At 52.0% G+C, this 12,822-nt stretch overlaps 1 protein-coding gene across 2 annotated transcripts; it reads left to right on the forward strand.

Moving 5' to 3' along the window:
* The first annotated feature begins 7,645 nt into the window (after positions 1-7,645).
* Positions 7,646-10,933, forward strand: DNAJC22 (DnaJ heat shock protein family (Hsp40) member C22). 2 transcript variants are annotated; one of them, XM_033116185.1, is made up of 3 exons: positions 7,646-7,804; positions 8,541-9,498; positions 10,467-10,933. In XM_033116185.1, the coding sequence occupies exons 2-3, from the start codon at positions 8,659-8,661 to the stop codon at positions 10,644-10,646; spliced, it is 1,020 nt and encodes a 339-aa protein (XP_032972076.1). In that variant the 5' UTR covers positions 7,646-7,804; positions 8,541-8,658; the 3' UTR covers positions 10,647-10,933. The 2 variants fall into 2 exon arrangements, with proteins under 2 accessions (XP_032972076.1, XP_032972075.1); XM_033116184.1 differs by having other exon boundaries at positions 7,649-7,832.
* Positions 10,934-12,822: the final 1,889 nt, after the last annotated feature.

Here is a 12,822-nt window from a genome sequence, read left to right on the forward strand (position 1 = left end):
CAGAAAAGGGTGTGCTGCAGGACATAGGAGGAGTGGAGGCGGGGACAAAGAAGATGGGGGAAGGAAGGGGAGAAGATGACTTTAAGGAGTCCTCTAGGCTCCCCTATTTAAAAGCACAGCCCAGTCTGAATCCTGCTTTAACTTCCATCCTTGACTCTGCACTAACCCTGACGCTAACCCCAAATTATACACTTGACTCTTCCCCAATCCTAAAATGAATCCTAACTCCATTACCTCACCCTAAATGGAACCCATCTTCACCTGTCCTTTCATGGAACCCAGGGGTCTCCCAAGAATTTCCCCTAGGGCTTACAGCCAGGTGTGCCTCAGAGTTCTGAGGACCAGACTTTGGATTAGCATGTAATTAGCATATGATTTGCATGTGATATGTTCCTTCTACTCTGAGGAAGTTTTCATGTTAAAATTTTATGAAGTCTAGCAGAAAGGTCCTGGCTTCTTGAAGTTTCTCTTTTTGTTCCTTCTTCCACATTTCTTGTCACTGACCCAGATGCCCTCAGGGGAAGAAGGGGTGAGGAAAGGAGCAATTGAAGGCTCATGGGTGGGAAGATCCTGGGAGTGCAATCTGCCCCTGTCACTTGCAGTGTAACCTCCACAAGCCTCAGTTTCCTCATCTGTAAGAGGAACTGTAAGAGGATTGATGTTACATTAAGATCTAAGGAAACACTTTTTTTTTTTCCTTGCACTCTTTTGTTCCTCACTTTTCAGGGTCATTCATCATGTGGGTCTCCTCTCTCCCTACCTCAAGCACGCACTCTGGCTTTCAGCTTCCACCTCTAAGATTGCACAGAACTGGAAGCAGCCTGGGTTACCTGGCACCAGACCTGTGCTGTGAAGAGAAAGGAACTTGGCCCACCTGATAGCATGGAAAGGGAAGTAACATTATTTCGTGCTTACTGTATGTTAGGGCTTTTACATTAAAGTTCTCATTACATCCTCGTAGCACCTCTAAGAGGGGCCTGTATTGTCTCCACTTTACAGATGAGGAAACTGGGGCCCTGAGAGGAGAAACGGTTTGTCCTGTATCACCCTGTAAGTGGCAGCTCTAGAACTAGAGTTCTGATCTCCTGTCTTCCTTCTCAGTGCCCTGGAGAAGAGAAATGGCATCCGAGACAGTAGAAGGGTAAGAGAAGCAGGACAGGAGTGGGGAGTGAACGCATCTCCGGGGAGACCTCTGTGTGAAGCCAACAGGGCAGGGCGGTGGCTCAGCGTGTTCCCCACCCTCCACCCCTAGCACTATGGAGCCTGACACCCAACAGGTGCTCAGTTGCTAGCTAACGGATGTCAGCTGAAGTTAGCTGCGGAGAAGAGCTGTTTAAACGGAAGAGGCAAGGGCAGAGAAAGAGGGAGGGAGGGATGAGGAAACGAAGCCAACCAGAGGAAAATGTGCTCAAGGGGCGAAAGAGCGGCGAGCTGGCGGAGGGGGCTGAGGCCCGCTCTCCTCCTCCCACCACCGGTGAGGAAACAGTCATGACCCTAGAGCCTGCATGCACTTTGCCCCCTTGCACAGAGGGTCAACAGGCCTCAGCCGCGGGGCGAGAGGGCAGGTGAGCCGCCGGGCCTCGGGCTTCCCATTCATCCGCCGCACGAGCCCGCGGCTCCGCAGCTCTATGCAGCCTTGGGTCCCAAGGGCCGCTCCAGCGGGGCGGTTGCCCCACAGGGCAAAGGACCCACTCCTGGCTCCACAGAGAAGGGGTAGAGATTGCTTCTAAGGTGTCTGTCAGGCCACAGTGTGCTGCTGACTTGTTTCCGCAGCCCTTGACCGCTGGGCAGGTGCGACTCCTCGCTCTAGTCCTCCTCTCTGCCTCCTTTTACGCCCCTTTCGCCCCCACCGTCCTCCCGTTCCAGCCTCCAGTTAATGAAATGTGGCGCGCGGCCGCACAGACAGCTGTCAGATCCCTCATTTCTCCACCGGGATATTGGATCCCGCGCTGGGAGACCGACAGGTGAGCAGCGGAAGGGTGATGCGGCCGCTGAGGGAGGGGTGTGGGCTGGTGAGGGCGCCGAGCCCAGGAGGCAGCGCCAAGCTTGAAGCTCGAGGGCTCGGCTAAGCGACGTCGGCCCTAGGTGGCTCTTTCTACCCGGGTCTCCTGGCTCTTTGCTCTTTTCCAACAAGGAGGAGACTTAACGAGCCCCACACCCACCGCGCCTGGACACCAGTTGACCCGAGACTCGTGGTCCCTCGCACCCTAGGCCGGCCTGGCTCGCGTGTGCGCCTCACGTAGCGGCTCTGATTCCGCGGCCGAGGCCCGGTGCTTCCTCCCACCTCCTTCCATCCCTTCCTTCTTGCTCCCCCTCCTTCCCGTGCTCCCTCCCCGGCGGCCGCGGCCTTTATTAGGGATTCCGCGGCTGTCGGTCCCGCCATCCATCCTGTCCGCCGGCAATTAGGCGGCCAGACAAAGAGCAGCTTCGGATGGATGAGGGTCCCGGCGGATCGGAAATGTGAAGGGTCAGCGCTGCCGCCCGCGGCGCACCCCGCTCCCCGCTCCGCATAATCACCGGCCGCCCGTCACTCAGCGGGCCGCTGGGGGAGCTCCCGGGCCCGGGCTGTGAAGAGGGCGGGGGTGGGACTGCAGCCTGGGCGCCTAGGGCTGGGCGAGGGCGGACCTGCAACAGGGCGCCTCCTGCGGGAGAATGGAGGACTGCGGGAGGGTTGTGCCCGGGGCACCCGGAGGAGAGCTGAGGCAGGGTATAGCCCCAGGATTTCCCTGAAGGCGGGCTGGGGAACGGCTGCCTGCGGGGGCTTCCAGTGCGAAAGCGGGGACTCTAGCTGCAGGAAAGGGGAGGCTGGTGGCCCAGGCGCCCCCTGTTGGGAAGCTGGGGACAAAGGCCTAAGGCCTTGGGTCTGTACAAGTGGAACTGCGCGCAGGACGAGCCCCCTTAGGGAAACTGAGGGTCTGTAGCCTGGGGCGCCTCCTATCGGAGTAGAATAGTACTGCGTTTCTATACCCCATCTCTTCTGTGAAATCCAACCCCACATCAAATCCATAAAAGCTCCAAAGCTGGGCGAGCCAGAGCAGAGCCGAGAAGAAGTTCAAGAAGTCCGGGTTTTTTACTGCGGATTCTTTGGCGCTAGCTCCCTGCTGACAAATCAACATCTCAATCTGACAATTAGTGGTCGAGGTGGGGGAAGAGGGGCTCTCGCCGCCTGTACCGCTTAACCCTCCCGGCGGGAGGCAGAGAGGTGGGCAGTGCTGGCAGTGATGAACGACTGGGGGGGAGGGGTGGGGCCCCGAGCGCGCATTCATTACTCCACTGACAGGCGGGCGGCGGGCTGCGAATGGAGGTGCGGGGAGGAGGCCTGTGGCAGGAGGAAGAGTAAGGGAGGCATTTAACAGCCCCACCGCCTGCTCAGTTCCCGGTTCTTCGTCTCGACCCTGGTACCTGACTTCCTGAGCTCAGCCTCTCAGCTGGTCAGGCTGGCCCTGGTTGCAGAATTTGGGGAGCGGGGTCAGGATTTAAGCCCTCTCCTCATTTTAGGCGATTTACGGCCTGAGATGTCAAGATAGGGTATAGACACGCCTTAGGACTAGGTACTTCAGCCTGACCTGGGAGGAATTGTGCGTGTCTGCGCACACAGAGATGGTGTGTGTGACAGGGATTGATGGGTGTGGATCGCGCGTGGGGGTCAGTGACTGTGTGTGGCAGTGTTAGGGATGTGTCGGCCTGATTTTGTCAGTAGAGGTGTGAGCTGAGAGTGTCTGAGGATAAGCTGCTGCCTCTACCTGCATATCTGTGCGCCTCCCCCCCAGCCCACCACTTGCTGTCAGCTCTCTGTCTTCAGTTCTGTAGGAAATGGCAGCTTGCACAGTGACAGCTGAGGTGTGCAGCTAGGGGTGAGGGGATAGATGTTAACTGTGAGAATGCTGGTCTGAACAACTGCTCCCTTCCACCACCTCCACCCCCAAACATCATCCCTTCCCCAAGTTTCCCTAAAGTAGAGGATGTTTTTTCCCCCAAAGTCTGGAGACCCAGTTGCTGAGTCCTGGAGAAGAAAGTAGTTACTACCAGTTCGCTATAGTCCACGCCCCTACACACAGTCTCCATCACATATGCAAACAGTCTCTAACATAAGATGTGATCTCCAAACCATCTGGCTTCCCCAGGCTGGTGGAGGTCAGAGAGGAGGAGGTGGATCTCAGGAAGGAAAGGGGAAGATCATCAGACCTCCAAGAGAGCCCACCTCTTTGGGGCCTGGGCTCGGGGCCCCTTACCTTTTGAATCTCAGGTCTAGTTACTAGTTGATTCCTTGGGAGGATAATGCTAATTATATTCTGATTCCTCTCCCTAATAACTCTCATCACCTGGCTTTGTCTCCACTCTTCTCCCCCACTCGAAAACACACCAAAAGATTGAGCTTGGCCTTCTTCCCAATACTGAATCTCCTGGGTCTATAAGGCAGAGAGTTGAGGTGATTCTGGATCTCTGGTCCCCTGTTTTGTTCAGGGTGTCTTTCAGCCACTTTCCCTTTGTCTTGCTCTTCCTTATAGCTAGGGTATTTCTTGGAGCCTCTATGTCTTTGTTTCTTCAGACCTCCTTGTGTTTCTGCATGTCTCCACATTTAGAGATATCTTCCAAATTTGTCTCCCTATCTTTGGGGGTCTCTGTTCCTCCCGGGCTTCTCCCTCCGAGAATACCCCAGGACGACAGTGAACTCTATTGGAATGGGGAGAGGGAATAGGGCTTCCTTCCTTCCCCCATTCAGAGGAGATTGCAACCCAAGAATGGCCACAGCAGTGTCAGGGCCGGCCATGGCCAGGTCTCTTCTCATTCAGGGCACAGGCGCCTGGTCGATGCCCCGCTGTCCGCCCCTCTCCAAGCCGCCCTCCTCCAGGCCCTCGCCCCCTCTGCCCTCCTGGAAAAGGCAAATTTGACATTTTTAAATCCTGAGCCTTAGAGGGATCGATGCGGCCCGGGGCCCCGCCCGGGGTCGATATTCCTGATTGGGAAGCAGCCGCTGAGCGGAGCCGGGGTGTAAATCACCCGGACTGGGGGAGGGGGCGCGGGGAGCCAACTGCATCCCAGGCGCAAGGAACCAGGCAGGGTCCCAGCCCCGGTGAACCCGAGAGCAGTGGAATGACAGGCCTTAGAGATCCGGACACAAGCCCGCCCAGGGGTCCCCTCCTCTCCCACCCGGCTCTGCCAACTCTGCGGGCGGGCACTCGTCTCGCTTCAGCGGCCGCCACTCTCCGTTGCCCCTGGAGCCGCCGGGGAGGCCGGTGTCGGAGCCAGCCATGCGGCGGCTCCTCTGCGGCCGCTCCCGCGGGGCCTGGGCTTCGTGGCGGCTGTCACGAAGCCGACAGGCCGATCGGGCTGGGAAGGGGTGGGTAGCGGGGGAGAGTTGTTGGTGGGGCGGTGGGGGGGAAGAAGGCTGGCGCGGTTCTAGCTCACAGTGGGAGCGCAACAGATGTTTGCGGAATGGAGGGACAGCAAAGTGGCATGTGGCACGGAGCGACACACGCAGCCCAGGACTTCAGGGCTCGTGGGCGGGTCAGAGGGTGGGAGTCCCGCCATTCACTCAAGGGCGCTCTGGGGATGGCCCAGCTGGGATAGACTCCCCTCCCTGTGACCAAGGTAGTAAAGAACAAAAGAGAATGGGGTGAGCAAGGAAGTTTGGTGAGCCTCACCATGTCGCTCCACCTACAATTGCCTCCACTGTCCCTGTCTGCAATCCTCTCGCAGTTCTCTGTTGGGGAAACTGAGGAAGCGAGGCTGAGATGGGCCAGGACGGTTAAAAGCGGGATCAGCGACGAGGCTGAGGCAGCAGCCAGAATTCCGCGTGGGTTTCTGGATTCACCTGCCTGCCATGTCCGTTTGTGGGTAGATACACCACCACGCCCCCAGCGCAGCTCAGAACCTTCTCTCCGGCTTCAGCTTGTCGGATCCCCCTACTCCCCACCCCACGCCAGTTTATAGAACAACAATTTGGGGAAAACAATTCGGGCCTAGTGACGGCCCCGTAATTGTGACAAAGTGAGCGCGGGCGACTGGAGAGAACGCTAGGGCGGGAGCGCAGCGGGCCGAGGCGGAGGCAGGGGCGCCTCCCTCCCGCCCTGCCGCCCTCTCGTTCTCATTCCTGTCACCTCCCATCCCTCTCCCTGACTCTTCTCCAATTCTTCTCCCGGCGCCTTCCTTCAGCTTGTTCCTCCATCGGTCTTTCTTTTCCTCTCGGTAACGGCTCTTCTTCCGCCCCGCCCCGCTGCAGCCCCTTTCCCGTTTGCGCCTTTTCCTCACTCACTTCTTTCTCTCTCCTCCGTCCTCCACTTGTTTCACCCCGGCTCCCACCGCACAATCCGCAGTCCTCGGCTCCTGAGATCAAGCGCTGAGACCCCTCTGTGGGAGGCCAGCGCAGTCCGGCATTCCTGGGTTCTTCCGGCGGCCCAGGGTCCCGGCAACCTGTCCCCTCCGTCCCCCACCCGCTGCTGCCTCCTCCGCCCCCCTCCCTGCGCCCAAAGCTAGTTTGTTTGTCCAGCGGCGCCCGCGCTGCTGGAGCTGTTTGCCGAGCTTAGCGCGCCGCCACACAGTGCCGACCCAATTAAGTCTCATTCATTATTCAGCACCGGGGGACGTCCCTACCCCCAAGTGGCAGCTCCCTTGTCGCTTTGGGACCCTTTCCAGTCTTGGCCCTTCAGTGCGCCCTAAGGGGCAATATGGAAAGCTGCCTTCCCTCCCCCGGCCGGGAAAAGGACTAAGGAAGGGGGTGGGAGTGTGGAGAGAACAGAAACACTGCCCATTGGGGAGAAGCCACTCAAGTGAGGCTCACCAGGCCCGTCCCACCCCAAATCAAGGCTGGGAAACCTTGGAGAGCCAAGCTTTTCCTATACAGAGGAGGAAACAGGCCCAGAGGAGGAAACGGCGTGACTTGTTGGCCAAGGTCACGTAGCAGAACCAGGGTTGGAGCCCAGGACACTGAAATGAAGGCATCTTACATACCAGCTCCACCCCAGCACTGAGGCAGGAGGAAGGCAGACAATTCTCCAGCTGTGGCTTTGATCTCCTGGTGGGATGCCCTTCACCCCCTTTGCTCCTGGTTCTCTCTCCCCCCTCCCCTCAGACCTGGCGGGATGCAGCAGATACGGAGCTACCGCTGGATCGGGAGTCTCCTCAGGTCTCAAGCTAAGGTCTAGGTGTAGTTCCCCATGACTGGCATGTCTAGAGGCAGGACAGTGAAGCAAACTCGGATGTGTGTGTGTCCCTGTCTACAGCCTGTCCTTGTGTGTCTCTGCTTTAGAGGAATTGGAAGTGGACCCATCCAAAGCAGTCTTGAAGGGCAAGTAGAGAGAGGAAAGTGCAGCCTGAGGTAAGGAAGGAGTCACCCTCCCCTTTGTGGGCGTGGAAAGGGACGATCAAAGGCCAGTTTTTTGTGTTTATAGGGGACTGCCGTGGGCTGTTTTGCCGGGGCTTCGGGACAAGGTGAGTCTGAGGATCCGCCCCTCCCTTCCGTAAGCAGCAGCGCCACCTGGCGGTCACGATAGCGCGGTTCAGGCGCCCTTGGCCTGGAGTGGGGTGCTGCGCCCGCCGGGAGGCTGGATATGTCCAGAAAACCTCACTCTGAGTTTACCCCAGAGGGCGGGCGAGAAGGGCCTGAGGCTGAAAGGTAATCCTAAGGGGGCTGGGAAGGGCCTTGGGGAGGGGCCTGGCCCCAACCAACCGACTTCCGTGACGCAGCAAACACAGAAAGACAAAGTCCATTTGGATGGAAGTGGGAGCGGAGTGAAAAGGGCCATTTTGACTCTAGGGTCCAAGGAAATGACTGGTCTGACGGCCTGGGAGCCAGAGTTCCCAGGTACGGCCGCTCACCTTGGAACTAGCAGGTAATGGCTGGGACTAGCAGGTGGTCATGAAGCCCACTCTAAGTAGAGGGGAGAGACTAGCAGGCACACTTTGGCATCTGGTTTGATATTCTGGGGATTTATCTGGCTGCTTTGGAGAGACTTTTCAAGTATGCCCTGGCAGGAGGTGGTTGAACTGTGGGGTGCCAGGGGTAGGTCAAAATGTTTTCCAGAGCTGTTTAAGTGGGGGGAATTCAGAACCTCTTTCACGTTTGACTTGTGGGAAGATTTAATGGCCTAGAGAGCTGGGAAGGCTGGAGAGGGGCTAAAACCTTGGCCAGATATATGAAGGCATCCATCGTTGGAGTTGACTTGGGGGTGGAGGGGCTGGGCAGGGGCTTTCAAAATGTGTAGGAACTTTAGAAGGGCATTCGATTTTCTCTACTCCCCCATGAGTCATTCCTGGGGTCAGTGGTGTGAGGGAAGGTCTAAAATTCAAGCTTCTGCTTTTTTCTTTTGTCTGGGTGCTGAGTTCTCAGTTACTCAACTGAAAGCATTTAAAACGTTCTTCTCCCCTAAATTTGGAGTTGCTGTGGTTGTAAAACACAGACATGAGGTGCTACAAAGGGTATGGGAGAACCAGCATTTCAGGGACACTCAAGAAGATCTGGACTCTATTGTTGGAAGGGGAAATGGTTACTGTGTTGGGACCTGGATATAGTCTTACAGCTCCTTTTTTCCATCTCTTAGGGTTTAAGGATAACCCTGGGGCCATGATGGCTATGAGTTTCACAGTGGACCCCAGATCTCTGCACTATGAGCAATGTCAGGTGCCACTGGACTTGTTCTGAGACCCCTTCCCTAAAGGATGGCCAAGGGGCTCCTGGTGACCTATGTCCTCTGGGCTGTAGGGGGCCCTGCTGGGCTCCACCACCTGTACCTGGGACGGGACAGCCATGCACTGCTCTGGATGCTTACCCTGGGTGGGGGTGGCCTGGGCTGGCTCTGGGAGTTTTGGAAGCTACCAAGCTTTGTAGCTCAGGCCAACAGAGCCCAGCGGCAGAGGCAGAGCTCAGGACGGGGGACACCCCCTCTGAGTCCCATCCGCTTTGCTGCCCAGATGATAGTGGGCATCTATTTTGGCATTGTGGCTCTCATTAGCCTCTCTTTCATGGCCAGCTTCTATATCGTGGGCCTCCCACTGGCAGTTGGCTTAGGGGTCTTGCTGGTGGCTGCTGTTGGCAACCAGACGTCAGACTTTAAGAACACTCTAGGGGCAGCATTTCTTACTTCCCCGATCTTCTATGGCCGCCCCATAGCCATCTTACCCATCAGCCTGGTGGCCAGCATCACAGCCCAGAAGCATCGCCGCTACAAAGCTTCAGCTGGGTCAGAGACGCTCAGTGTGCGGCTCTACCGCCTAGGCTTAGCTTACCTCGCTTTCACGGGCCCGCTAGCATACAGTGTCCTTTGCAACACAGCTGCCACCATCGGCTATGTGGCAGAGACCGTGGGCTCCTTCTTGAGTTGGTTCAGCTTCTTTCCCTTCCTTGGCCGCCTCCTGGAGTCTGTCCTCCTTCTGCCTTACCGAGTCTGGAGGCTTCTGGTGGGGGATCCTGGCTTCAGCAGCAGCTACTTCCAGGAATGGGAGAAGCTCTATGAATTTGTTCGCAGTTTTCAGGATGAGAAGCGTCACCTGGCTTACCAGGTAAGGTTTTATTTCCTTTTATTCCTCTCTGGGATGGCTTGGGGAGTTAGGCTAAGCCTTATTGGAGCTGGTGTCCCTTATGTGGAAGTACTGGTTTCATGTCTGCTGGGTCAGGCCCCAGAAGGGTGTCCTGGCTTCTCTGGGTTTCTCTGCAATGGGTGAAGATGCAGAGGCCCTAATAGTGAGTGGGGAAAATGTGTATATTATTTATTTTTTATTGAGGTATAACAAACATAAAGTACATTCATTTTATGTATTTACCTATGTAATCACCACTCAGATCAAGGTATGGAATATTTCCTTTCCTAAAAATGTTCCCTTGTGCACCTTTGCCATTCTATATTCCTTTCTGTGGAAGTAACCTCTATTCTGTTATCAGAGGTTAGTTTTGTTCATTCTTGAATTTCATATAAATGGAATAATTTAGTATGTATCCCTTTGTGTCTTTCTTTCATTTAACATTATGTCTGTGAGATTTATTCATACTGTTGCACACAATGATAAATTGTTTGTTTTCATTACTGTATAGTGTCCCATTGTATGAATAAACCAGAATTTATTTATCCACTCTGTTAATGAACATTTACAGATGTTACCAACCATTTACTGGTTGGTTTCCAGTTTGGGATGATTCTGAATAAAGCTGCTATGAACATTCTTGTACATGTCTTTGGTGGACACACATGTGTATTTCTCTTGTAAGGAGGAGATCTTGTCAGGGATGTAAAGTTCCAGGTTGGAAAATGGGCAGCTGTGATTAAAGGCAAATCTTGCTTCTTGCCATGAGATCCAGAGGTTGTTCATGTTCAATCGGCTGGAATTCTAATCTGAGGCTCTGGACCTTTCGCACTGGCAAGTAAAAGCCAGCCCCAGAGATATAACAGCCTGGCTTAGCAAGGGAGCAGGGAGAGACCCAGGTGCCCTGACACCTTATGGAATTCTAATTTGTCAGCTTCTGTTTCCCTAAGGTTTTGGGCCTCTTAGAGGGGGCAACAAATGAAGAAATACATCGGAGATACCGGGAGCTAGTGAAAATCTGGCACCCAGACCATAACCGGCACCAGACAGAGGAGGCTCAGAGGCATTTCATGGAGATCCAAGCTGCATATGAAGTCCTGAGTCAGCCTAGGAAGCCCAGGGGATCCTGAAGGTGGGAAGACACTTCCCCTTAAGGATCGATCTTCCTGGCAGAACTGGACAGCTTGTCCCAGCCCAGCTTTGCCCACGCAAGGCACCCAACAGCATTAAAGAAACTGTCTGCTTGTAGTGCAGAAGAGAAAACCTTAAAGGTGTGAGAAAGCTATTGTGGTGGAAGAATGTATTTATGTATTGAGTTGCGGAGTCCTTGGCTATTGTATTCCTGACTGTTTTTTCTTGAAACCATATAGTACAATGAAAGACATATTATAAAACCAATAAAATATCTTTTATGGAATATACCATCTTATTCCACCCCTGGTACATTGATGAGTGAGGGAGGAAGGTTATTTAACTTTTTTTTTTTTAATGTGCAAAGTACAGGGTTAGGAAATCGAAGGAAAAATATGAAGGTTCTAATATTGCACAAGCTGTCATGTGACAAGAGGGACTTGATCTATTCTGTGGATTACTGAGAGGTAAGACTGGTGTTAAATTTCAACATTTCAGAAAAATATTTAAATTCCATTTATAGGAGAACTTTCTAGGAGCTACACTTTTCCCAAGAAGGAACAAGCTGCTATGGGAATGGGGGTAATCCCCCATCAGACGCTCTTCTGCGTGGAGGAGTATTGTGGAGAACACTGAAACCTTACATGGATGGTTGGATTGGTTGACTTTTCATATCTTCCCAAAACTTGGGATCTGATTCTGAGTTACAACACCCTGGGAGCTTACAATCTGGTGGGGGATAATAACACAGGTACACAGATATCAAAGTCCATCTTGTTCAGTGTTTTACACTAAATGTCGTAAGAGGTGTAAATAGAGTGCATTGGGATATCGGAGAAGGGACAGATGACATTGTTTTATGGGGACTCATGGAAAAGTCATGATTTTGTATCTCATATGCCCTTATGGGGGGGGACTTGGGCAAAACCCGAGGAAACCAGTAGTTTGAGAATCTCAAGGGAGCCTTATTTAATTCCCAAGTAACTAGCCAAGTGTGGAAGAAACAGTCTAGGATGCAGAAGAAGACTGGAAAGCAGGCACACAATTTTAAAATTATATGCTCGTACCTTTACTCTAGCTTTCTTGCTCTTCTTTGTGTGTGTGTGTGTTTGTGTGTGTGTGTGTGTATGTGTGTGTGTATATCATACTTTTTTCTGGAAGTTAACTCAGCAGTGTATACAGTTTTAAAAAGTAAAATTATTTTGGCTAGAAGTCTGCAAATTTAAAAAAAGTTTGGATCAATTGAGAACAATGAAATTTGTAGACTTTTTATTTTGTATTCATATATAAAAAACTTTAATTTTTTTGCCAATTAATTTATATACCATGACTTGACGACCAAATTAACTTTCATACCTTTTTTAAATTGCCAAAAAATGATATACATTTCCTTTGATAAACACAATTTGTCAAATTTATCACATGGAATTTTAATGAGTCATTTCATAAGCTACTTATTAGTAACTTAATAACATGATATATAATACTACACTGCAAAATATAAATATATTAAGACATAGTCTATAAGGTAAAAAGCAAAAGAGTGAGTAAGGGCTTTATTTGATTTGGAAAAGTATTTTACTGTCCTCAAATTTTGTTATTAGTTTTTGTTACAAAAATATGGGTGTATTTTAATTTATTCAAATGGGAGCTATTGATGAGCAGTTTCTATTTTTCCAACTTGAGCAAGGCTACAATAACTATTCTTAAACATGTGTACTGGTGCTTTTTTGTTTTTTTAAGGCTAGATTCCAAAAAGTGCTAATGTAGGGTCAAACAATATATATTTACATTTTTTATTTATATTGTATCTGGTTACTTCTGGAAAAGATTGTAACAATTTACATACAACAGAGTAAGAAAATGGCCCTTTCTTTGGGACTGACATGGATTTGTTATCACTCTTAAATTTTTGCCAAGTTGATGGGTGAGCAATATTATCTGCTTACTTTAATTTGCTGTTTCCCTGACTCATAGGGAAGTTCAGCATCTTTTCAAATGTTTATTGAGCACTTGTATTTCCTCTTCAGTGAATTGCCTGATCTTATCACCTGCCTATTTTTTTAAAATTGTGTTCCTATTTGTCTTCATGAAATCTCTTTTGTTGGTATCTTTGCTTGTTAGAAACCTTAACCCTTTGTTTTATGTATTGTAGATATTTTTCCCTAGTCTATG

This window comes from Rhinolophus ferrumequinum, chromosome 10 (genome assembly GCF_004115265.2).
Source record: "Rhinolophus ferrumequinum isolate MPI-CBG mRhiFer1 chromosome 10, mRhiFer1_v1.p, whole genome shotgun sequence".
NCBI classification, from domain to species: Eukaryota; Metazoa; Chordata; class Mammalia; order Chiroptera; family Rhinolophidae; genus Rhinolophus; species Rhinolophus ferrumequinum.

What these genes read in the sequence shown, in the direction of transcription:
- DNAJC22 (XM_033116185.1), top strand. Translation starts at nt 8,659, where the DNA reads ATGGCCAAGGGGCTCCTGGTGACCTATGTCCTCTGGGCTGTAGGGGGC. An exon ending in AGCGTCACCTGGCTTACCAG is followed by an intron (nt 9,499 to 10,466) that starts GTAAGGTTTTAT and finishes TGTTTCCCTAAG; the next exon opens with GTTTTGGGCCTCTTAGAGGG.